Raw genomic sequence first — 23,401 nt, 5'->3', positions numbered from 1 at the left:
ACTATTACTATTCACTATCCTATCAAAACTAAACTAATCTGCTGTCTATACCGGCCGGTAATATTTAACTAAACTTGCTAACTATTTGGCAAATATTTTTACTTGATAAATAAAAAAAAAAATAAAAAATAATTATAATAATATACTACATTTATAACTTATTCAACTGGTTTTGCAAGCCCTTAAGGCCAATTTCCCTAATTAGAGCAAAGTAATTTATGTTGTGGCATGCATAACAAAATATTTTTCAGCTAATTTTTGATCTTATACATGTATGAATACGACCTATAATCATGCTATATATGCAAATATTTTTACCATCACATGCACCTACCCTAATTAGAGCAATGTATTTTATGTTGCATGCATAAACAAAATATTTTTACACCTATTTCTTGATCTTATACATGGAAGAATACGGTCGTCTATAATCATGCTATTACTCAGGCAATCATTTTTAACGTCACATGCACTTAGAAAGTCAATTACCCTAATTTAAGAGCAATGTATTTCATGTTAAATTGTGGCATGCACAGCCGAAATATTTCACAGCTAATTTTGGATCTGATACCTGTTAAAATATATCAACAACCTATAATTGATCATGCTATTATTTTGGCAACTATATTTTTATTTGCACATGCACTCACAGAAATCAATGTTATGGCATGCATTACCTCAATATTTTGTTGCAAATTTTTGATGCCAATGCCTTAGGTGCAAACAAACTCATACAATCATATATGCATACCTGGTTCTTGTTCACAGTTACCTTTGTACGAATTCCATTCTTCAAGTTGAGTTCATGCTTCATCATTTTTAGACACACTACTGGCTACTTAATTTAGTAATATCATGCATTTCACCAATTGCATTACACATTAAGTGATAAAACAGGAACATGCATTTTCAAAGAATCAAACATGCTGTATACATTAATTTGCTCTGCATGCAATCCGAAATTTTGACTTATTATCATTGTCAAAGTATGAAATCAGAATTTCACTTAATGTCTAACACATTCAGTGCAGACCACCAGGAAAACAAGCATGCACAGACACCCAGGATAGAATGCAAGAAAACTGAATAATACTACCCATCAAACCTGTCTTCAGTCCATCATCATCTGTCATCGGGCAGTCCATCGGCATCTGTCATCGGGTGGTCCATCATCATCTTTCATCGGGTGGTCCATCGTCATCTGTCATCGGGTGGTCCATCATCATCTGTCATCGGGTGGTCCATCATCATCTGCATCAAGTGGTCCATCATCATCTGAAATGATACATTTCTTAACATCTGAAATGATATGAAACAAAATCACCTATGGTATGTTACCTGCATGAGCTCCACCAACATCATCTTCACCACGACGCTCATTGTACATGCGAATACAAAATTTTCATGCATTTTCTAAATTACATGCAAATTTGGAGAGATTTATTAAACACATGCATTCATTCGAAAATGGGATAGACATTTAACACTCGACCATTATATCTTAAGATCATTTCAACATGCATTTGTTTTTTGTGCTCCAAGAGCAATATTTGCCTATGCCAGACTAGGTCAGTCGAGCATACAGAAAGTATAAATGACCCGGGCCCCTGATCACTTATACTTACTCATTACTCCTGACAAAACATGCAAGATATAACCAAGGGTTGGGATCTGAACTGCATGCAATCCAAAAATTGAAAATTAAAAACAGAGGAGCCTCAAATGTCTGGGAAATTGGGAATATCATAAAATGTGTGGTTTGATTTGATTTCATAAAATGTGTGGTTTGAATTTAAATTTAGATTTTGTATTTGCATGCAAAATGGTAACATTTCTCCATCACAACTAAAATGAATAAACGAAAGAGCGATAAGTATAAGCACAATATCTACATGCCTATCAATCCATACTTCTGATGGTAGTATATGTTTATACAGGATTATTTAGGGTGTTCTAATAAATACTCCCAGTTTCAAGTAGGAATACTACAATAGTGTTTCTATGTTGGTTTATTGTATTCGTTTCAAATCAGAAAATAGATTTGGTATACCACTCAAATTACAGGACATATATAATATAATATACCAGGACATTTCAATGGTACGTTGTGGAAACACAGTAAAAATCATCGAGGCATGTCCAGGCATGAAGAGTGATGTCAGGTTAGATCTGAAATCCGGTGATGTGATTGATTTGCGAAAAAATTTGTCGCGAAAAAGTAGAATGGTTTCCTACTTTTTATCTGTTCACGGGAATTAATTTGCCTCGTGGAAAACACTTAAATTATTGAAATACAGACTTCACTACGATTTGCAAATACTGACAATGAACTTGAAAAATACACACTTGTTGATTATTAACTTTTAGCCTTGTTAAATAAGCCCCTTTTTGATTAGGCGCATGTCATTTGGGGCTTTTAAACGCCTATTTTTCACCTTTTTAACACACCAAGTAAATTTTAGTTAAATATTCTTAATCTAATTTGCCTTTACTGAACACCGGCATGCAAATGGCACAAAGCACATGCGAACTCACATTTTTACGGGATCAAAGAGCACAATGATTACGAATGCACAAAATCAAACACATTTATTCATCAGTATAAACATAATATATCAATTCCTTATTGCAGTGGTATCAGTTGAAAACATCTATTATCTATCGTATAGCTATAAATGCCTCGAGCTCAAAGACCTCGATTTGAAAAAAGACGGCGAGCGGCGAGATCTATAAACAGTAAGAAGCCCCGCATGGCGGCCCCAATACACCAAAAAATACTTGATTCTTCTGCAAATTGATACGAATACTTAGGCAGAACTACTTTATCTTTGCTTACAATATAAGAAAGCGTGAAAAACTAAGCAATTATATGCTCTAAAAGTTAAACGGCGGCGACTAAAAGTCTACACTGACAGTGTAAAAGAACACCGGCGTCGCAAAAACACGCACATGGAAATTCGCTAGAAACGCTGAAAATTTCAGTGGACCTAATTCTTCTTCAAATTGATACGAATACTGAGGCAGAACTACTTTATCTTTACTTACAATATAAGAAAGCTTGAAAAACTAAAGAATATGCTCTAAAAGTTAAACGGTGGCGACTACAAGTCTACAACAGTTGAAAAAGGAACACCAGCGTCGAAAAAACACGCACATATCAAATATCATGAAAATTCGCTAGAAACGCTGAAAATTTTGACCTTATTCTTCTGTAAATTGATACGAATACTCAGGCAGAACTACTTTATCTTTGCTTACAATATAAGAAAGCTTGAAAAACTAAACAATATGTTCTAAAAATTAAACGGCGGCGACTACAACACTCAACAGTTTAACTGAAAAAGAACACCGGCGTCGCAAACACGCACATGAAAATTCACTAGAAACGCTGAAAATTTTGACCTTATTCTTCTGTAAATTGATACGAATACTACAGCAGAACTACTCTACTTTGCTTACAATATAACAAAGCTTCAAAAACTAAACATGCTCTAAAAGTTAAGCGGCGGCGAATACAACAGTTGAAAAGGACACCGGCGTCGCAAACACGCACATGCATGGAAACTCGTTAGAAAAGCTGAAAATTTGGACCTAATTCTTCTGTAAATTGATACGAATACTCAGGCAGAACAACTTTATCTTTGCTTACAATATAAGAAAGCTTGAAAAACTAAACAATATGATCTAAAAATTAAACGGCGGCGACTACAAGTCTACAACAGTTTAAAAAAGAACAACAGCGTCGTATAAAAATCGCACATAGAAACTAGAAACGCTGAAAATTTGGACGTAATTATTCTGTAAATTGATACGAATACTACAGCAGAACTACTTTATCTTTGCTTACAATATAAGAAAGCTTCAAAAACTAAACAATTTCCTCTAAAAGTTAAGCGGCGGCGACTACGAGTTGGAAAGGACACCGGCGTCGCAAACACGCACGGATGAAAACTCGCTAGAAATGCTGAAAATTTGGACCTAATTCTTCTGCAAATTAGTAGAAATCGCTACGAATACTATGCTGAAGCTATTCTAGCTTTGCTTACAACAAAGGAAATTTAAAAAATCAAAACAATATGCCTCTAAACGGTGGCGCCTACCAATCATAGTGTGAAGACACGTGCAAGCGAAACGCACTTAAATACGTTGAAAAATTGAACTTAATTTTCAGCACTTAATAATTGACACTTATTGACTTAATCATTTAACTAATTGTTACGAATACTAAAGGCAGAACCATTCTAGCTTATTCTAGCTTGGCTAATAAACGTTTTAGTTCAATAACTAACAGAAAAAAACACAATTAATACATACTTTACAATTCACGACCATTGAATCCAGCTTTCGTCGACGGATTTCGGCCTAAAAAGAAAACAAAAAAGTGTTTAATAACTATGCAAATATTTAAAACATTGTTTGAATAACATCTTCGATCTTTTTATGCAGAGTATTCAGAGATATACACACCTTGCAACGAGGAGCGAATTTCCTTGCCACCGCATCGTCCACATGGTCTTGAAAACTGACTGTCAATCACTCAATCTGTCAAAAACTGTCTCATGTCTGAAACTGCGACTTGTGATTGGCCAATTTGGTCACACGTCATTCTTTGCCCACAATGCAATAGACCACTGACCTGTATTTATTATGGACCAGTGAATTCAATTCTTTGCTGGACTATAAAATGTTTTTGAGTGGAATAATCTCATATCTTTATTTCACGGTTTTATAGTTTTTGCAACCTAAAACGGAAAAAATATGAGCAAATGCTTGATAAATCTCGCAAAAATAGGTGCTCAGACGGATCTGAAATAGCCTCACTGCCCCTATGACTGGCCCCTACCACTGAGCTATATAAAAATTCCTGGAGGACTTGCTCACTGGCCAAATCATCCCCAGTCCTCAAGCCTCAGATTTAAGAAAGTGACACGTGATATGACCTCTACACACGGTTGCTTGTGATTGGTCAAGCCGCAGTTCCTAGTTTCAGGCCTGTGTAAGCGCGCGTGCGACCAGAAAGGGTGAAACACGCAACACGCGTGGTGTAAACAATAGAAAATTATGGCCAAAAGTATTGTTTATATGCCTTGGCCTCCGAATTTTTGCTGAATTTACTCGATATACTGGACTTTCTTCTCTATTTTTCGCATGCCATGGCAATGTTGGGTTGTACCTTTATTTCATAGCCACAAAAGATCGATTATTTTCATAAAAATCCTTCGTAAACAGCAAGACTTTGATGATTTGTTGAAAAGCGAAATCCATGACAACACGATCTAATACAGCGTTTACAAACGACCAAATGAAAGATGCGCTAAGATTAGCCAAAGGCCTGTTTGAGTCCAAAGGTATGATGCATTTTAGGCTATTTCTTAAGGCATGACATAAATAAACACATCCATCATCTAGGGAAGAAATTATCTTGTAAGAGTAAATCTGAGGATCTGAGTTCATGCTCAGTTAATTGTGGCTTAATCTACCAATTCTCTATGTAGTGCTGGTTAAGCGACCTCCCACCACTGCTCAGAGGGCAACCTACAACACCAGTCGGCCTCAAAGCGTACCAAAGTCATCATCACATCGGACCAAGAAACTAAAGCCGAACAAGTCTGAAAACCAGCTGGTCAATCCAGTTTGGCGACCTTTCAGTCAGGATAAATCATTAAGTCAGGCTCGAAAAGAGATCATTTATGGCAAGAGACCCTTGATAAGGAATGTTGACAAAGAAGATCATGGAATCAATGACACAAAACCCAGGCAGGAAAATCTAGGATTAATACTGGACCCCTTTAGGAAGAACAGTTTGAGATAGCTAGACAGTTTTTTTTACCAATAGGTTGCCAAGAGGTATTGATTCAATGGAACCCTGGATGACTGACGAGAATCTTGAATCATGGTATGCAATATGGTTGCAAGGTATATCTAATAGGGCAAGATATTACCAGCTTTCTTGTGAATATTTCAATATAGGACTGGTATTCCTGCAAATGAAAACTGTTTTGTAATGTTACCAAGTGGATTTGCAGCTGATGTCAATTGTCTGCCACCTCCACAGAGCCCTACAGACACCTTGTTGGAAAGATCAGTTCAGGAAATTAAGGTGATGCAGTATTATTTGCAGTAGACTACCTAGTTATGGTTTGATGGCAGAAATTGACACTGGGAAAATCTTTTTAGGCATATGTTCCACCAAAAATTCTCCACCAATTATAACTACCTGGTAAGTACCAAAATATATTGGTTTGGCCATTAGTTCCACAAACCTTAACACAGTGCTATCATTCTTGAAGGAAAACGAAGATCAATCCTTTCAGTGTCAACATGGCCAGAAGCAACAGGGTAAACTTGAGTCCAGGTATAGAACAACAAAGAAGTTCATCTGATTAATAAGCTCCCCAAGATCAACTTCATTGACACAGATTGTGGCTTGCTGTCTTTTAGAGAAAACATGAAAAGATTAGAAACAAGTGAGATTATAATGCAAGAAATTGAAGAGCTTGAGCAACTGCTCCAAGGTAATGCAATGTGTGAAAATAATGTAGGAGGAATAGCCATTTATGTATTTCTATGTTTCAGGGTATGGTAATCCAAACAGTTCTTCCATTGTCAACCTTTATCAACATGAAATTACAACCCTTAAAGAGATGGTAGTCACAACATTACGGGACTATACCTTGTATGTGATATTATCCTCTTATACTGTGCCATTCTTTAATATTCCTTGATCAGTTCTTGAATGATTGCCACCAGACTATGACCTCAAATGCAATTCCTTTTTTTCTCTAGCAATGTAAACATACCAGAGGAAATGGCACCTGAAATTTTTCATGTCAGTAATTTTCATGGACATCTTAGCTCTTGTATGATGGCTTCATATCTAACCTGCAATGTCTCACACCTAGGGTGACTTATTTGAATTTCTGGCACATCATGACAAAACAATTGCTGCAATAAAGGAAAAGCGGGATGCATGTGTAAGGGAATTAGCAAGACTGGAAAAAGAACTTGTCCAAAGTAAATAAACCAAAGCCAGGTATACAACTCTTTTTCCAATCAACATAACTAAACAACACACACTTGAGTACATAGTGATTTGAGTTAAGTTATTCCACAATATCAAATGTAATTGGAATGAAGGTTTTAATGTGAGAAAGGTCAAATGCAAGATTGCATAATTCTCTTCAATAACACAATTATAAATAGTTGTTTATATACATATTAAAAGACATCATTGCAGCACTGATTATTTCCAACATACTTCAGACTATTTAAGCTTTCGTCTTTTACGTGGTTTCTTTAACTTGGCATAACCCTTGCCATACCATCCTGCACCTAAATGTTCCCTATTGTCCCACTCTACTGCATCTTGTTCCAAATGTTTCACATCTTGTATCGAACAAGGGTTTGTCTCACCATTTAAATGCTCATTTGCCCTGCTTTCTAGAAGAACCTCAAAATTCTTTGTTGTTTTCGTGCAAAGTTCATGTTCCCGTAATGGTGTGCTCAGGCGAAATAATGGGTCATGTTTCCTGAAAAAGCAATTGTCCCATTTCAGAAAAGCCTCAATGGCAAAACATTTGGCAAGAAAGAGGGTCTTGAGCTGATAATGGAGAAAGACAGAGCAGTTAATGGAGCCCAATTGACATTATTCACCTTTTATAACCTGGAATATCCAGGCCAAGCTTTGCCATGACCAATTGCATGATATCATCACAGCGACCATTAATTTTCAAAGTTGCAGATGTATCTTTTGGAGTCCACTAGTGGAAAAATAAAATTTTGAAATTTGAACAACTAGTATATGAGGAAATGCACTAAATAAACCCTATTTGTACTTTGATTAGGGGTAAACTGTTTGCTACATTTGCTACCATGAAATTATGAACCAATAGTAATTTTTGTACCTGTAAATTAACAATGTATAGCTGTGGTCTTCTTGCCTTTGTTCTTGTCATCCCCCAGAGAGAATTATACCTCTTTAAAACCTTAAATTATAATATTTTTATGTATATATCGAAGTCTATTAAAGAAATGATAGAATGTAAAGTGTGAATAAAGATATTTTATCTAATTCTTATACAGATTGGGTTAATTTATTTACTTTGAGACTTGAACCAAGACAAACAATACAATCAGTTGCTTTTCCTGCATCAATGGCACCCTGCCAATTCAGTGGCCACTCCAAACATCCTTTCTCACCAAAATGTACAATTGTGTCTCGTAGTTTTCCTCCACAAATATGACACATTCGACCAGTGTTGTGGCGACGTAATGCTGTTTTTTCTGTCACATCGAACGTTCGAACATAAGCTCTCTCTGGTTCACACTCGGTACACACCTGGAGAAATAAATTATTGTTAGTTATATTTACAAAACAGATTACACAGTTTTTATAAGACATAGATATACTTCAGGTTCTTGGATGAAGAAGAGCCTGATATATCATCCTTGGTGTATTGAGGGCTTCTCAGCATGCAACAATGATCTATATCGAAAGCCTAAACTAACCTCAATATACATATTGCCATGAACTTCAGACAGCGCTTCACTTGGCAAGCCACTACGAAGGTGGAGGCCATCACAGTTCTGTGATACAACATGTTTCACCTTAGAAATAAGAAAATTATATATAGACACTATAGAGTTAAATTTTTCAAGGCACAAGCAATTGACTGGTAGTAAAAATGAAGACATATTCATGAGTCCTCCTGACATACATGTCGTTCCTGATAAAGTTTCAAAATGCTCATGTGCGTTAAGGTTGGCTCTGCATCAGAAAGATTGGTGCAGTTTCTAAATAAAATGGAAAATATAGCAGAACAAAGCATACATTAATAGCTTAATAATATTGATTTTTTTGAAATAAAGGTTTCATAAATTAAAGACAATTTGAGCTAATGGTTGGTACCAGACACTCATAATTTATTAAAAACATGTCTTTATTCTTTGTTGTAAATAAATTCAAGTTTAAATACTTTTAAAATACAGCAATGCTTCCTTACTTTATTGACTCTCCCTTTGAAAGTTTTGTCCAAATTCCATTTGGACCCCTGTAAGAAAATTAAACACAGCTGTAATTTTATAGTTTTAATTAACTAATTGTTTTAATTTTTTCCATTTTAACCTATAGAATTCTTCTATCTTTAATTTATAAATATATTTTTATTTTTAAAGGTGAAATATTCTTACCGATAATCTGGAATAGAAGCTGCCTAAAACGATAAATAATAATAGTGAAATATTAAGAAGCGTACATACTTTTCAATATTCGTGTAGGTTCAATTACTTTCATTTTTTCAAACCAATATATTGGAGAGTATTGAATATCACTTATTTCAACTAGCATTATGAAAAATTAACAGTGATATATTATAAAACAAGACTGTTTTAAACCGGGAATACTTTAAAGAAGTATTTATAAAATGTTTTAAAATATTTATTTTACCGTACTGACACCAGCACCAGTGTAAACAACTACAAAATTCGCTTCCTTGATGGCATTTGCCAGCTGCGTTGCCTTTGCAACAAGTTCTTCTGGAGAATCGCAGACCTTAAGAAGAAAAATATATAGTATTATTAACAAATCCTTTCTCGAAATAATTAGGAAATGCTAAAAATCAACCTCAATTTTACGGGCTTTGGCATTCGCCTGTTTGATCGCTCTTCGTTCAATTTCTTGCACCATTTCAGGCGACTCTCGCAAGATATTCAGCTCTTCTTGGCTGCATTCATCAGTTCCTTTTTGTAAGATTGATTTTATTTGTTTCAACCTTGCCTGAAGCTCGTCATTTACTAGAGAACTTCCACGTTTGACAGTACACTTTCTTGTCAAACCTTCTCGACTGGTCGCCATCTTGTAAACACATCACATCAGTAATTACGCAATCCTAATCGCTGATCCTAATCTGATCGCCTCTCATGCTTAATCCATGGGAAAAGCTGAAACACCATTGGCTGAGAATAGTGTGCTGCTATTAGGTAAGCATACTGCGTTACTATTGGTTAAAAACAGTCTGGTAGGAATACTGTGATGTTATTGGCTGAAATACTATGTTATGATTGGCTGAGATCAATGTGAGGCTATTTAAGTGAGAGTAGAGAATTTGTAACTCAAGAGAGCGTTCCTTTTGATCGGATTTTGAATTATTTTTTTAATTCTAAATTTGTTGTATTTAAATATTTAATTTTCCATTTATGGGGCAAATTTTGACGCTGATTGTTAGGAGAAATTATTTAATCGACTTCATGCGCTAAATTCAAAAGAGTTCTGTTCTCCACAATCTTTTCTCGCGGTTTTCCTGTCTGCAAACCAAGCTCTTGTTCGTGTTTATCGATACGTTCCCATTGTTTAAACGATACTGGTTTTATCCCTGAAATACACAAGAGTTAGAGCTGAATGGTTAGGCAACTGGTATTTTCTTAGCACAACTATTTAAACACAACGAATCCAAAATACCTCGGGATTCCAAGAGGTGATTTACAGCAAAGAAACCTTTATCTTTCTCAGTGATTCTTGGAAACTTCCCTGTGATATTCAGAGAAGTATTGAAACAACTACATCGTTGGGAACAATTCAATTACATGATTTCCAAGACTTGATTCAGTCACAAAAGCTCGCTACCTTGTTTCAAATCGCTGACGACAATCTTAGCTGTTGCTCTGCCTTCGTTTAATGTACTCAGGATAACTCCGGTGGGGCCAGTCCTTACCCAACCACAGCAGTAAACACCTGAACAAAATAATAGCAAGAAGCTTTGTTTAGTTGAATTGATTGAATTACGATGGGTTTATAAACCAACGTTATCTTTTACAAACACTGTTAAATGGCTAATCCAAATAAGACAATGTCATCGTTCCAACATGTTTAACAATACCTCATTTTCATGAAGAATTGAACGGAGTGAAAGGCTTGCAATAGCTCTGTTAAAAGCGACCATTCACGAACCTGGTAATCCAGAGACATGACCATCATTCGATTCACAAGATACCACTCCACCATCAAATGGTATTTCGTCGTCAATAACGACACTTCGGTAACCAATACTTCGGAATATCTGTAGAAAAAAATGAAGAATTGAGATGGATTCAAGCTGTGCTTCTCATGATCCCATTGAGTTTAAAAACAGTCGCTTACCAGACCACAGTTCAAAGTTTCTATCTTTCCACTGCCATTGGCTTTCACTGTTCCATCTGGCATCTATGAAGAACATAAAAAATCTCAAACGTCGTGATCTAGTGTAGGTAGTATTCTACAATAAGCTGTCATGGTTTGTGTCTGAACTACCTGAGAAAGATATCTCAAACGTGGTGGTCTAGTGTAGGTAGTATTCTACAATAAGCTATCGTGGTTTGTGTCTGAACTGAACGTAAAAATCCCGTTGTCTACTTTAGGAATGCAATACCTCTTTTAAATTATTTATTTCGAATTTAATCCCCGAAACTCTTCCAGAATCACTACTCATAATCTCAACAGGACTTCGACGGAACAGCAATTTAAACTCTTTTGTAGTCTCCGACATTGTATCGTCAGGTTGAGAGGTATTTCTGATACGAAAACAAAATAAAATCCTTTTAGGAAAATCGTGCAAAGTTATCTGATCTAAAAACAACATCTCAAACTTACAATGCTGTGTTGCAGAGAAGCTCAAACAACCTCTTTTTCTGGCGCGGGATTTCTATCGGAAAAGACGTAAAACTTGGTTTTCTAATAGTCATTTGAGAGTAAGATCGAAAAACTGGGTAAAAAGAAAACTCTCAAACGATTTACCTGAAATCATTTCTCGTATGGGTTGAAAATCTTCCGGAGAGAAAACGGAGCGACATCCAGGTAATTTTGTCATTTCACGCAGTTCTTTGATTGTGAAAGATATCTGAAAGACGGACATTTTCCAGTGAATGGAAAGTGATCATTTCCTTTAGTGAAGCGAAAATAAAACAGTCGATTGTAAAATGATATTACGACGAACCTGTAAAGGACCTCTTCTGCCAACGACGTAAACTCGCTTCACTTTGCTTTTTCGGATCAGGTCCAAAGCGTGCTCACATATATCCGTTTTCTACAGCAAAAATAGATCGAACTGCTGTAGATGAATTTGGTTTGGGAACAACAGTAAAAAATATTAGTTAAATTTGGCAAAGTGGGTTTGAATGCAGGCCAGTCATACCAATCATAGATCTATAATTCTTTCTACTGAGTGTCTAACTTTGAAGACTACTGAATTACCTCCAACATTTCAACTGGTTTTAATAAAATCCTTGCAACATCTAAAGCCACATTTCCTTGACCAATTATGACAGCAGTCTCAGAACTAAGATCTGGCTTTAACTTGAGAAAACAAAGAAATGATAAGTGCCCTTAATTATTTCTCTTTGAGAATAGAAAAATTGAGGAAATCTAATGAAGACTTACGTCACTACTTGCTGGTAAACCATTATACCATTCCACAAAATGTCTAGCTGAATAAACACCATGATGTTCCTATCAGAGAAGAAAATATGTTTGGAACAACTAGCAAATTGAAGAAATCTGGAAAAGCTGTTTGTATACCTCGCCTGGAACTTGAAGTTTTCTGTCGTTTTCCGCACCATAGCACTTAAAACAAATATAAGCTATAGTTTCAAAGATAAATTCTAGCAGCGAGGGGCATTGGATGTCCAAAATTAAACAAAATTATAATGATATAACTAAATTAGATTAGAATTACCAAAATAACAACATCATAAGCAGCCTTTAATTCACCTAAAGACACATCTTTCCCGATGTGAACATTGCCCACAAATCTGCATCTCTCATTCTTTGCTGTTGTTGTAAATTGATTGATACAATTCTGGTGAAGTGACAAATGAAATACAGATGAATAGTGATTAAGTCAATTCTACTTGCAAAGATGGTTGACATTAAGATAATATGAAGTGTCTAAAATTAGAAAATGTGTTCATGATTGGCGGAACTAGAACTAACCTTTGTCTCAGGGTGATCAGGAGCAACGCCAAATCTAACCAGACCAAATGGTACGGGCAATTTGTCATAAATGTCAACAGATAGATTCTCGTGCAACTAAAAATGATGGTAAATTAAAACTAGTCATATTTAGATTAAGATTGGATTTGTCCTAGAGAGTCAGTCACAAGTTGCATCCTCATATAACCAGTCATGATAGAAAAAGTTTAGGTCTGCCATGGTACATCCCTGGTGACCAAAGTCAATCTATGGAGAAGAAATCCAGGACTGATTGCCTAATACCATACCTACAACATATACTACCTTTAACAAATATTGTGAAGTGTAAAATCCTGCAGGGCCACTTCCAACAATACAGACAGCAGGCCTCTCATTCCTGTCTGTTGTGAATGATCTTTTCCGGCAAACACTTCTGGAATAATTAATGTGTCGTCGAAACAAACCACCATGTCTTGTGAGTGGTCTTAAAAGCTGGTATTGAAACTGAACCATCGATATTCATAGGTTTTAGTCAGATCTTAGAGAGCCTTTACTTGCAGATTTCTACCACAATAGTTGCATTAAATAATATTATATTTGATAAAACTGTTAAATAATATAAAGAGGAATTGTTGAAGTGATGGAGCTTTGGATTATGGTTTGAATTAGGATTAAGAAGTGGATTAAATACTGACCTGTAAGTCATCTCTTCATCTTCATCATACACGCTGGAGTGACATCAAATATGGCGGAAAGTGAGGGAATTTCGAAATCTGAAGAGAAACAATGTTTAAAACCTGTTTGTATAATAACTTTAGGCATGGCAGGGTCGGGAAAGACTACCTTTGTACAGGTTCGTATATATATGTTATACCTTTGTATATGTGGGCGTTTTGATGTCGACATTTGACTGATTTGAGCTCTCTCTACAACATTTGAACCAACTCTTCATGAAAACAGAAAACTTGAAGCTTTATGATCTATAATCTGACAATTTAAAGACCTTCCTGTATGGCATGGAAAGTCTGTCAAATTAGTGATGAAACAACGCCATGAGTAGTCGTATCTGAATTAATTTTGTAGCGAATCAATGCTCATCTTCATGCCAAGAAAACACCACCCTACATTGTCAACCTTGATCCAGCTGTTTATGAAGTTCCATATCCAACAAACATCGACATTCGAGACACAATAAAATATAAAGAAGTTATGAAACAATACAGTATGGGTCCAAACGGAGGGATTATGACATCACTCAACATGTTTGCAACAAGATTTGGTCAAGTTATTGAATTTATTGCAAAAAGAGCTTCAGAATTCAAGTATAAAGAATACAGATTTTCTTTGGTTTTGCATCTAAATCAATCACCATCATATTTTTTCTTTTCTTCTTCAATTCTGTGTTTCCATTGTAGGCATGTGTTATTTGATACACCTGGTCAGATTGAGGTCTTCACATGGTCGGCATCTGGAGCCATTATTACAGAGTCCTTAGCATCATCATTTCCAACTGTGGTAGCATATGTCATGGATACAGCACGCTGTGTGAACCCAGTCACATTTATGTCAAACATGCTTTATGCTTGTAGCATAATGTACAGAACGAAACTTCCCTTTATCGTTGTCCTAAATAAGGTGATTCAATTTTACCTGAATGTTACACTTGTTCTGCAGTTGTAGTGCTAATGTATCTAACCCAGTTAGAACTTCTGTTGCCTGATAGTTTCTATAATTTTAGACAGATATTGTTGACCACAGTTTTGCAAATAAATGGATGACAGACTTCTCATCATTTCAAGAAGCATTGTCGCAAGAGACAACATATATTTCCAGTTTGTCAAGTTCACTGAGTTTGGTCTTGGATGAGTTTTACGAGGGCTTGCATAGTGTGGGCGTATCCTCCATGACTGGGGCGGGGATTGACGATTTCTTTGAAGCAGTTGACAAGGCAGTGTTAGAATATGAAACAGATTATAAACCTGGTAGGTCAGTCATTGGCACAACCAGAATGTGTTTTCTGTGTGAAATATACTAATATACAACTTTGACTTTCACAGAATATGAAAAATTAAAAAGGAAGAAAGAGGCTGAATTAGAGAAGTCTAGACTTGATCAATTAGCAAAACTACAAAAGGATCTTGGGCATGGTGAATCAGTTTCCATGGATACAGTAGATCACCACCCACAGCCCAGTGTAAACCCAGAGATTTCTCTTGGGGCTGGTGATGAGGTGGGAGAGAATGATAACGGTGAAGAAGTGGCAGATGAAAGACAAGAACAGAAATCATTCCAACGTTTCCTTTCTAGAGAACATGAGAAATCCTCCAGTTCAAAGACTTAGTTCTATCACATATCTAAGATCTTTTTCCATTTTGACTGGAATTATCATCATATAACATTTATTTAGACTTACAAAATAATTTAATATTTATTTTCATTCCTAACTATATATATAGATATACAATATATATTACATGTAACCTAATTTTGAATTGACTAGTGTATACAGAAAATGTTGTGAACTTCCAAATGATTTTTTTGGTTCTTTGTGCGAACTATTTGTACATGAAAAAGGTGTGTTTCATGATAGCTAAATCTTGGTAAAACAAAAATATTGACAAATAAACAAGTAAAAATATTGCAGATGAAAGAGAAAAACAAAATACCATTCACGTCTGACATATAAATATTTTATCATACCTGGGTGGTCTCACATTTCTGTCTTGTACAAGTAAACTTTTGTTCATGTTTTGAAATTGAAATTACTTTTCATTGCGCTGTAATGTGAAGTTTGCTGCAAGACGAACTTTCGATGGAGTTGCACGGAAACAACCTTTCTCACCCACAGGTGAACAAACCTTTGCTGTACCTGATTCGCTGGACACTGCCTCATGATCTGGAGCTCTCTCAGATAATGATTGCATGCGGAGAGAACTTGGTGGTTGGACAGGTTTATCTAAAAAAATTGATTAAATATTTTAAATTCTTGAAATATTTTAAATTCTTGAAATACACTTGAAGTCTATTTCCACATATATATCCTACCTTTTTTTACAGGACAAATTTCTTCAGTGCTTCCACCAATAATTTGTACACTCAACATATCTAAGAACAAAAAGACAGTTCCATTGTTTTGTAGTGGTGCATTGAAAACATTTTACATACAAAGCTATGGCTCAGATTCTGAAGTGATGATGATGATAGCAGTTTCAACAATCCTGTGTGTCCCCCTTTGGCAAATGTTATTGATTTCTAAGGGGGAGGCCCTTTCCCCCAAATCAAATGTGTACAACAGAAAATACATACTGACCAGAAGTAACTCTCTCAGAGATTGATCTTTGAACAGCAATAACCACCTTCTCTGGACCAGTGCCAATAATTCTTGCTACATGAGGAACTGCATTGAGAAGTGAGGATAGCTTGGTATAACCATAGTCAGAGACAATACATGGCTTAGAGTACATCTGTTGATAAACAGGAGCAAATCTACTCAGAGACAGGCATCCACCACATTTATCCAGCAGAGCCTGAGTTTCCACTTCAAAACGGGAGATTGGAGACAATGTGATATGATGAGCATTGTTTGCAGAACTTGTCACCTAAATAAATGCAAAACAACCCTCAGTCCTGGACAGTTCTTCCTAGAGGTCCAAGTATGGATCATGTCTAATTACTTCAGGAGGAAAGTTAAATTTAAGGGTCCTTACTGTTATAAAACCATTCAATCTCTCTCTAAAATCCTCCAAACACGATGAACCATGTAATTCAAGATGAAATATCTTCTTAAAATATTCTTCATATCGTTCTGGAAGCTCATCCAGAAATATTGAGGAATCGTCGATTGAAGAAAACAATTGTTTTAGTTCTTCAACGAGCACACGTGCGCAGTACGAAGGCTTCAACTCAACCATTTCTACACCATCCACTCTTGTTACCTGAAATAACAAGAGATAAATATGAAGAAAACGCCATGGCATCATTCCACTGCATGAGATGACGCTCATCAGTCATGAGTGTCTAAACGCCTAGATGATGATTGCGGCCAATGCAGTCACATCTTACCTGAACACAGCTGGGAAGACTTGCATCATTTTGTGGAACTGTTCCATTTCGACGAAGCTTTTCCTGATACAGATTTAAAAATTTCTTTTTTTCTAACGTGTAACCCAGACATTCATAGAGAATCTCAACTGCGGTTCTCACAAACGGAAAATCAATGTTTTTAGGTTTCTCTTCTTGTGTGCCATGGAGAATACCAATGATCTGTTCATTTCCTTTCCCTCGAACCTGATACACACAATAATAATCGTATCAACAGTAAGCTATCGTGGTTAGTTGTTTGATAACTACCTGATAACGATATTTAAATGTGACCAACTGACTGTACCTCTAACGGTTTATCGAGATTTTCTATAGCTTCATTCAGGAGTAAGCTGTCGTATGGAAAGGTGTGATGAAAATAATTTTCGTACAGCTTTGAAATATTCTTCAGACAAATCAACTTAGTTTCTTGAGCATTCACGAGTGTAAAAATGTCGGCCTTCACTTGCACGACGGAGTGGACAACATTGCGAAGAATTTGATTGAAGTCCTTGGAGTTTGATAGCTTCTCGTCTCCTGAAACAGCGCATGAGATATCCAAAATTACTGTCAAAGAAGTCCTGTTTAGTTGTTTAGTAACGTGTGGTAATTTGGATAAATTTGGGAGCTTTTGTTAAACGAAGAAGCTCAGGATATCCCTACCTTCAAGAACAAGTTTTACTGTTCGTTGATCACCAACACCTTCGATCTAAACAAGTTCAATCAAACGACATTTCAAGTAACGTGATTTAGAGCCATCGTTGAATCTCAGCCAGACTAACCTCAGCAACGCTTGACACGGCTTTGATCAGATCAGTTAGACGAGTGAAACCAAACGATGATAGTTTAAACTTCTGACCAAAATGCTTTACATACGAAGCCATGAAGTTTGAAAGAAGAATGCTGTGTTGAGGCTGTTTCTTTAACAACTCTGAAATTTCTCTTTTAAATAACTTCACTCGATGTTGATGAAGAAGACAGATGTGGCTTATCGACGAAACTTCTTTTACCTGAAATATGTAAAGAGATTGCATGGGTCTAATTTTAAGCCCTAATGGCCTATTAAAATGTTCTTCCTAGAGGTGCAGTAAGGATCATCTCTTATTGATCCAGTTTTACTACAGGAGGAAACCTAAACTAAACTAACTTTATTTATACTGGATAACTCTATCAGTTCTAAACTGTTCTTCCTAGAGGTCCAGTAAGGATAATCTCTTATTGATTCAGTGTTACTACAGGAGGAAACCTAAACTAAACTAACTTTATTTATACTGGATAGCTCTATCAGTTCTAAACTGTTCTTCCTAGAGGTCCAGTAAGAATCATCTCTTATTGATCAAGTGTTACTACAGGAGGAAACCTAAACTAAACTAACTTCAATTATACTGGATAGCTCTATCAGTTCTAAACTGTTCTTCCTAGAGGTCCAGTAACGATCAACTCTTATTGATCCAGTGTTACTACAGGAGGAAACCTAAACTAAACTAACTTTATTTATACTGGATAGCTCTATCAGTTTTAAACTGTTCATCCTAGAGGTCCAGTAAGGATCATCTCTTATTGATCCAGTCTTACTACACTACAGGAGGAAACCTATACTACATATTGGACAATTCTAATTCATGCTAGACACTCCAATTACCTGTGCAATGCTGACTAAACAACGCAACAGATTTGAGAGGTTTTGAAATCCATACGACATCGGGTCTAATTCACATCCATAACAAGATAAATACTTTTCCTGCAGTCGTTCAAATGTCATATCAAATTCATGATCTTGTTGCAGAATATCAACCAGCCTGGAACCCAATTGTGACATACCCAAGGTATCGCCTGGGAATTGAACAATTTCAACGATGAAAGAAAAGAACAAAGACTAACACCACCTGTATTCTTCAAAGCTTTATACTTACCAGGGCTGGAAGGAGGTCCATCTTGCCACGAGATATTTCGCTTCGTTGTACTACCAGTGACCGTGACGTTTGGTATACGACACAACAGCTCTTCCAGTGCAGATCCAGTGGAACTGACTGCGATATCTTTATGAAACTCTAACCAATACAAGGCTGGGAAACTAACTAGAGGAATGACGCCGTCGTAATGATGAAGAAGCTTCACAACATCCGATGAGAACGAATCATCAACAATAACTGTTTCTGAATCAATTTTTCCTTCTAAAAGTGAGATTGTCTGACAACCTAACGAGCCATTCACCACCACAATATCTTGAATCTGATCCAAATGTCTTTCGTCTAAACGTTTGCGATACTTCTTCTCAAAGTTGGTAAAAAATGTAGCAAGCGGTAGCCAGCTTAACGGGGCTCCTCGTAAGATAGAAATCGCCTCATCTTGTAAATAACACGATTCTTTATCTCTCTCAGTTGCTAAGGAAACATGAACAATCTTGCCAAGGATTGATTTGCCTGAGACTTTCGTAATTGCGATATGAGCGTCCGTTGGTTTGGGGACCTTCACAAAAGCACGCAATGGTGCTCCGTTCTTTGAATAAAGCACGACAGAATAAACCTGGAAACACAGAAATCATCATTTAGTGAATGCTGTGTTCATGAAATCTTTGTCAAAAGATCTTAATTAGCAAAATAGTTCGCATATATGTACAGAAGTCTAGTGCAGGAACCAAAAGTTAAGAGCAGGAAAACAGACTTGGTAGAGTCATGTCCATGATCCTTATCTTAGCAGCTAAATTGCCCAGAGTGTGTTACCCTGGGCAATTTACAATACAACAACATAAATCCTGAATAAGAATTGTCCTATTAACTAACCTTACAATGCTCTCGGAACACGGAGGCTATTTTCTTCTGAATTTCATTTTTAGGCACACCTTCGTTGATATTGGTGACCAGTAGATCCACACCATTGAACTGTTGTTCCGGTGAGGGTGATCTTCCGGCCATACCATTGACTACAGGTCTGAGTGGAGATGGTGGAGATGATAGGGGGGAAGGAGGTGTGGCGATTGGTATTGGGGAGGGGGAGCCCCCACCCCGTAAACCGAATATGTTATGCAATAACGGAGAATGATGCAAACTATTGAACATCATAGGACCAGGGTGACGTGGAAATATTTGCGGATTTGGATATGGAAAGCTTGTTTGCGACGGTTCTTTAAAGCGATGTTGAGGAAAGTTCAATGTTTGATTCGGAGGATTAAAGATATTCTTGGTGCCGTTAGAACAATTTAACGATTGGTTTTCTTTCCAAGATCCATTGCTCGTGTTCTCATTCAAACGAAGTCCCATGCGAGGTTTGACCAGATATGAAGAAGTTGGCGTCGAAACATCGCTAGAATTCTCATCATGTTTTTGTCTTGTGGGTGACTCATCACCGCCATCTTTGTTGTTTGTCAAAGGCAGTTGTGTCGCTCGTAAAATATTGCCAAACAAGTCTTCTTTATCAAGTCGTCGTCTGGCCCTGAAATTGAATATTTTTTGGAATAAACACAAAATTAAACTAACTTCGCAGGGAATCACTAATTCATTTCCAAATTGATCTTTGCGACAGTCGCCTGGACGTCGAAGTGGGGTTGATCTACCATCATCCTGGCTCCTTCAATTGCTTCAGTTCTGACAGCTCTACAGAAGCTAGACTATTGCAGTAGCCATACAACCAATAGTTAATTTACCTGTATGCAGCTTCAGAATTTGGAAAACGCACGATAGCTTTATTCCCGTTGATAGAAACCACTTTGCCTCCGCAGTTATCAGAAAGTTTGGTCAATCGTGTTTTAAGGACAGTTGTATTCTTCGTTATTGGCAGATTCGTCACCAACACATCGTTGGAGAAAGATGACTTGTACGTTGTCTGTAAGTAGAGTATCATTGACCAGAATTACCACGAGTTACTACACGTCGTTTAGGCAAAAGAAATCCTAATTTTTATACGTGTACAGATAAGAAAATACCTGTCCTAGTGCTTGAAGTTCTTCAGTGAACTGATCAAAGCGATGAGTTTCGTGAGCAAAAGCAAGCAATGCGGACGAGGCAGCAACATAATGAAGACAAATGATCTGAAAATTGTGACGATGTCTAAGATCAGATAAATCAGCTGCAAAGTTGCCATCTCCAGAGATCAGAATCACCGTCGCTGGTCTGCTGAATGTCTGCGCAAAACGACGTAAACTTTGACGAAGTTTGTCATCTGCAGCATTCTTTGAAGTCGCGTTGATGTGAACTACCGTCACCTGAAGGGAAGTTTGACGAGAAAGTTTTGAAGTATTAAGATTAGGATTGGTTTAGAAAATTATTTCTTTATAGCCACATTGCATATTATGGATGGATGGATGGATGGATAGATGGGATGGATGGATGAATGGATGGGATGGGTGCGTGGATGGATGGGTGGATGGGATGGGTGGATGAATGAATGTACTGTACCTGTGCTTTATTTAGTTCCTCAATAACAGTTTTCTTCTCCTTGCTCGTATCACAAACACACATAAACTCCACTTCTCTCTTTTCTTTAAAGAAGACACGTCGTATTTTCTGTACTACAGCTTGAGCCGACTTTCCCTTGGGAACTGAGCAATTCTCAAAATCCCAGAAAACACCAACAGGCTCCAATTCTTTCAAAGTCTTTAAGTGATTTGGGGAAGAATTGATTGCATTAATTGAACTGAGAGGCAATGGTTTCTGCATATGATTTGCAGAGGGTGTGTTTAGAGGATTGAAAATATTAGGGTTGGATTCTTTCCGAGCACAGTGCTGTATAGTTGGGTCTCCTTGTTTTAGAAAGGATTCTTGTTTGAGCAACGAAGTTGACAAACCATTGCAATTGTTTGAATCATGTTGAGGCCAAGGTTTATTACTGTATTTTATGGAATTTCCCATGTTTGTCTTGGAGATGATCATTTGAGTCTTGTCATAATTGTTATTTAGACAATCACATGAAGTCTGATATTTTTTGTTTTTCATATTGGTTTGTTGGGTATGAATATTTTGGGTGTTGTTTTGGGTGGTGGTACAACATGTTTTGACAGGATACGTGGGATGTGGATGGACAATGTCCTTCTCAGCCTGCAAGCGGGTTGACGTGAATTGTTGAATTGGACCTGGACGAGGTGATTTTGCGACATTCTTGTAACATCTGTGGTTTATTCTTTCTTCTTCTTTGAAAAATACAGCTTGACACTGATGAATATGGAAAATAATGTAGTTTAATCAATCACATAATGATAAGTGCTAAACTGGCAGCCTAATGAAATGAGCAACCAACCAGTAACACCCAACATTAGCCAACCAATAAATAACCCTCCGCAAAGCAACCAACCAACCAATGATCCACCACTAAGCAACCAACCAATCAACCAGTTTAAGATCATTCTTTACCTTGGTACAGGTATCAACTGGGTGAGCTAACTTCTTCATTGATGTTTTGACATGTTCATGATACGCAGCATTGTCCAAGAAATGAGTATTACAATCTTCGTTGCCACATTCACCAAAACACTTAAAAGCATTATGGCTTGGGCATCTGGTAACTGCTATGAAAGGGAAATGAATAGAAGTTGTTGGTTGTTAGGTTTGGTGTTGCAATATAGAAACCTAAGGGCAATTAGGAGAGCGAGCAAGTCAAATGTTGGTTCCAATAGATGAGATGATAATTATAAACTTACTATTATCTATTATAGTTGGAGTTTTAGTCAATCTTGGATGTCTTTTTGGACACTGAATATTCTCGCATCGTCTCTCCAACCATTTCACACAAACAACTTCAGTATTTCGTGCTGGACCACAATGGCGAAACAGACACTACATGAAAACATGGTGAATATTGCACATAGTATTGAAGAAAACACAGACAACTATCAAATCCTGATGACAGCAATACAAGTTCACTAAACTACGTTAATTGTTTGTGTACAAAAAATATTTACCTCTCCGTATCTCCACGTGCACTGACGACCATCAATAAAAAACAAGCAATCAGTGAACATCCTATAATCCTTCTTTGACGCAATATTTTGTTCATTTCTCAACTTCTGTAGCTCGCTTGGTCCTTTAGTTTTGATTGTTTGACCTAACAACTCACATCCATCCATCACCGTTGCTGCACACTCGGCAATTTCACGGTTGTAAAAGTTAACATAACCAAACTGCTTTGACTTGCCAAGCTCGTCTCGACAAATCACAACGCTTTTGACCGGCCCAAATTTACCGAAATAATCAGATAATGTCTGTTCTTTGCATTGCAATGATAAAGAACCTATCCACACAGAGAATTTATCTTCCATAGCAGCTTAAAATTATTATTTTTCAAAAAGAACGAGAGACAAATCAGACAATTTGCAGACCACCGAACCTGTTGTTGTTTTTACGACTCACTGAACTGTTAAATTTTAAACAGTACTGGAGTGCTCGCACT

The 23,401-nt window shown here is 36.8% G+C and overlaps 5 protein-coding genes and 1 long non-coding RNA gene across 9 annotated transcripts; 2 read left to right on the top strand and 4 right to left on the bottom strand.

Moving 5' to 3' along the window:
* Nucleotides 1-1,757: 1,757 nt before the first annotated feature.
* LOC114539436 lies at nucleotides 1,758-4,554 on the bottom strand. The gene is made up of 3 exons (XR_003688884.1): nucleotides 4,468-4,554; nucleotides 4,315-4,362; nucleotides 1,758-1,845 (listed from the first exon to the last, which is right to left on the bottom strand). It is a non-coding gene; the product is annotated as an uncharacterized LOC114539436 (long non-coding RNA).
* Nucleotides 4,555-5,216: 662 nt separating this feature from the next.
* On the top strand, nucleotides 5,217-7,659 carry LOC114539489. Of its 4 annotated transcripts, none has more exons than XM_028560131.1 (10): nucleotides 5,217-5,348; nucleotides 5,496-5,896; nucleotides 5,971-6,100; nucleotides 6,178-6,220; nucleotides 6,291-6,355; nucleotides 6,442-6,515; nucleotides 6,577-6,676; nucleotides 6,787-6,829; nucleotides 6,903-7,033; nucleotides 7,556-7,659. In XM_028560131.1, exons 3-9 carry the CDS (start codon nucleotides 6,030-6,032, stop codon nucleotides 7,020-7,022), a joined length of 516 nt encoding a protein of 171 aa, XP_028415932.1. In that variant the 5' UTR covers nucleotides 5,217-5,348; nucleotides 5,496-5,896; nucleotides 5,971-6,029; the 3' UTR covers nucleotides 7,023-7,033; nucleotides 7,556-7,659. The 4 variants fall into 4 exon arrangements, with proteins under 4 accessions (XP_028415932.1, XP_028415931.1, XP_028415930.1 ...); XM_028560130.1 differs by having other exon boundaries at nucleotides 7,448-7,659; XM_028560129.1 differs by having other exon boundaries at nucleotides 7,445-7,659.
* Nucleotides 7,123-9,888, bottom strand: LOC114539488 (NAD-dependent protein deacetylase sirtuin-7-like). The gene is made up of 10 exons (XM_028560127.1): nucleotides 9,623-9,888; nucleotides 9,446-9,550; nucleotides 9,190-9,212; nucleotides 9,003-9,050; nucleotides 8,718-8,793; nucleotides 8,509-8,607; nucleotides 8,102-8,338; nucleotides 7,905-7,985; nucleotides 7,654-7,760; nucleotides 7,123-7,529 (listed from the first exon to the last, which is right to left on the bottom strand). Exons 1-10 carry the CDS (start codon nucleotides 9,851-9,853, stop codon nucleotides 7,265-7,267), a joined length of 1,272 nt encoding a protein of 423 aa, XP_028415928.1. The 5' UTR covers nucleotides 9,854-9,888; the 3' UTR covers nucleotides 7,123-7,264.
* Nucleotides 9,889-10,219: 331 nt separating this feature from the next.
* Nucleotides 10,220-13,578, bottom strand: LOC114539459 (NADPH:adrenodoxin oxidoreductase, mitochondrial-like). Its single transcript, XM_028560089.1, has 15 exons — nucleotides 13,265-13,578; nucleotides 12,962-13,057; nucleotides 12,705-12,827; nucleotides 12,548-12,592; nucleotides 12,410-12,478; nucleotides 12,224-12,325; nucleotides 11,967-12,056; nucleotides 11,768-11,870; nucleotides 11,624-11,675; nucleotides 11,403-11,544; nucleotides 11,135-11,197; nucleotides 10,946-11,054; nucleotides 10,622-10,729; nucleotides 10,457-10,525; nucleotides 10,220-10,370 (listed from the first exon to the last, which is right to left on the bottom strand). Exons 1-15 carry the CDS (start codon nucleotides 13,451-13,453, stop codon nucleotides 10,234-10,236), a joined length of 1,497 nt encoding a protein of 498 aa, XP_028415890.1. The 5' UTR covers nucleotides 13,454-13,578; the 3' UTR covers nucleotides 10,220-10,233.
* Nucleotides 13,579-13,684: 106 nt separating this feature from the next.
* Nucleotides 13,685-15,398, top strand: LOC114539498 (GPN-loop GTPase 1-like). The gene is made up of 5 exons (XM_028560139.1): nucleotides 13,685-13,793; nucleotides 14,024-14,262; nucleotides 14,356-14,575; nucleotides 14,679-14,922; nucleotides 14,998-15,398. Exons 1-5 carry the CDS (start codon nucleotides 13,686-13,688, stop codon nucleotides 15,279-15,281), a joined length of 1,095 nt encoding a protein of 364 aa, XP_028415940.1. The 5' UTR covers nucleotide 13,685; the 3' UTR covers nucleotides 15,282-15,398.
* Nucleotides 15,399-15,432: 34 nt separating this feature from the next.
* Nucleotides 15,433-23,362, bottom strand: LOC114539495 (meiosis regulator and mRNA stability factor 1-like). Its single transcript, XM_028560135.1, has 17 exons — nucleotides 22,914-23,362; nucleotides 22,653-22,788; nucleotides 22,366-22,520; nucleotides 21,415-22,167; nucleotides 20,943-21,221; nucleotides 20,664-20,842; nucleotides 19,804-20,452; nucleotides 18,934-19,546; nucleotides 18,663-18,853; nucleotides 17,803-18,030; nucleotides 17,684-17,729; nucleotides 17,328-17,557; nucleotides 17,003-17,227; nucleotides 16,648-16,875; nucleotides 16,251-16,539; nucleotides 15,986-16,045; nucleotides 15,433-15,896 (listed from the first exon to the last, which is right to left on the bottom strand). Exons 1-17 carry the CDS (start codon nucleotides 23,268-23,270, stop codon nucleotides 15,703-15,705), a joined length of 4,812 nt encoding a protein of 1,603 aa, XP_028415936.1. The 5' UTR covers nucleotides 23,271-23,362; the 3' UTR covers nucleotides 15,433-15,702.
* Nucleotides 23,363-23,401: the final 39 nt, after the last annotated feature.

Source organism: Dendronephthya gigantea, unplaced genomic scaffold (assembly GCF_004324835.1).
Source record: "Dendronephthya gigantea isolate DGI-Jeju-01 unplaced genomic scaffold, DenGig_1.0 000203F, whole genome shotgun sequence".
Classification (NCBI taxonomy): domain Eukaryota; kingdom Metazoa; phylum Cnidaria; class Anthozoa; order Malacalcyonacea; family Nephtheidae; genus Dendronephthya; species Dendronephthya gigantea.
The sequence above is the reverse complement of the archived record's forward strand: the minus strand, read 5'-3'. Positions and strand labels throughout refer to the sequence as shown.

Coding starts and splice junctions, on each gene's coding strand:
- LOC114539489 (XM_028560128.1), top strand. CDS start 5,264: ATGACAACACGATCTAATACAGCGTTTACAAACGACCAAATGAAAGAT. Junction 5,897..5,970: donor GACGAGAATCTTGAATCATG/GTATGCAATATG, acceptor ATTTCAATATAG/GACTGGTATTCCTGCAAATG. Junction 6,101..6,177: donor GATCAGTTCAGGAAATTAAG/GTGATGCAGTAT, acceptor AAATCTTTTTAG/GCATATGTTCCACCAAAAAT.
- LOC114539488 (XM_028560127.1), bottom strand. CDS start 9,853: ATGGCGACCAGTCGAGAAGGTTTGACAAGAAAGTGTACTGTCAAACGT. Junction 9,213..9,445: donor CTGGTGCTGGTGTCAGTACG/GTAAAATAAATA, acceptor TTATCGTTTTAG/GCAGCTTCTATTCCAGATTA. Junction 7,530..7,653: donor GATATTCCAGGTTATAAAAG/GTGAATAATGTC, acceptor TTGCTTTTTCAG/GAAACATGACCCATTATTTC.
- LOC114539459 (XM_028560089.1), bottom strand. CDS start 13,453: ATGGTTCAGTTTCAATACCAGCTTTTAAGACCACTCACAAGACATGGT. Junction 12,828..12,961: donor CTGATCACCCTGAGACAAAG/GTTAGTTCTAGT, acceptor TCACTTCACCAG/AATTGTATCAATCAATTTAC. Junction 10,526..10,621: donor CGTCAGCGATTTGAAACAAG/GTAGCGAGCTTT, acceptor TGAATATCACAG/GGAAGTTTCCAAGAATCACT.
- LOC114539498 (XM_028560139.1), top strand. CDS start 13,686: ATGGCGGAAAGTGAGGGAATTTCGAAATCTGAAGAGAAACAATGTTTA. Junction 13,794..14,023: donor GAAAGACTACCTTTGTACAG/GTTCGTATATAT, acceptor TTAATTTTGTAG/CGAATCAATGCTCATCTTCA. Junction 14,576..14,678: donor TTATCGTTGTCCTAAATAAG/GTGATTCAATTT, acceptor CTATAATTTTAG/ACAGATATTGTTGACCACAG.
- LOC114539495 (XM_028560135.1), bottom strand. CDS start 23,270: ATGGAAGATAAATTCTCTGTGTGGATAGGTTCTTTATCATTGCAATGC. Junction 17,730..17,802: donor CCGTGTCAAGCGTTGCTGAG/GTTAGTCTGGCT, acceptor GAACTTGTTTAG/ATCGAAGGTGTTGGTGATCA. Junction 17,558..17,683: donor AGTAAAACTTGTTCTTGAAG/GTAGGGATATCC, acceptor GCGCTGTTTCAG/GAGACGAGAAGCTATCAAAC.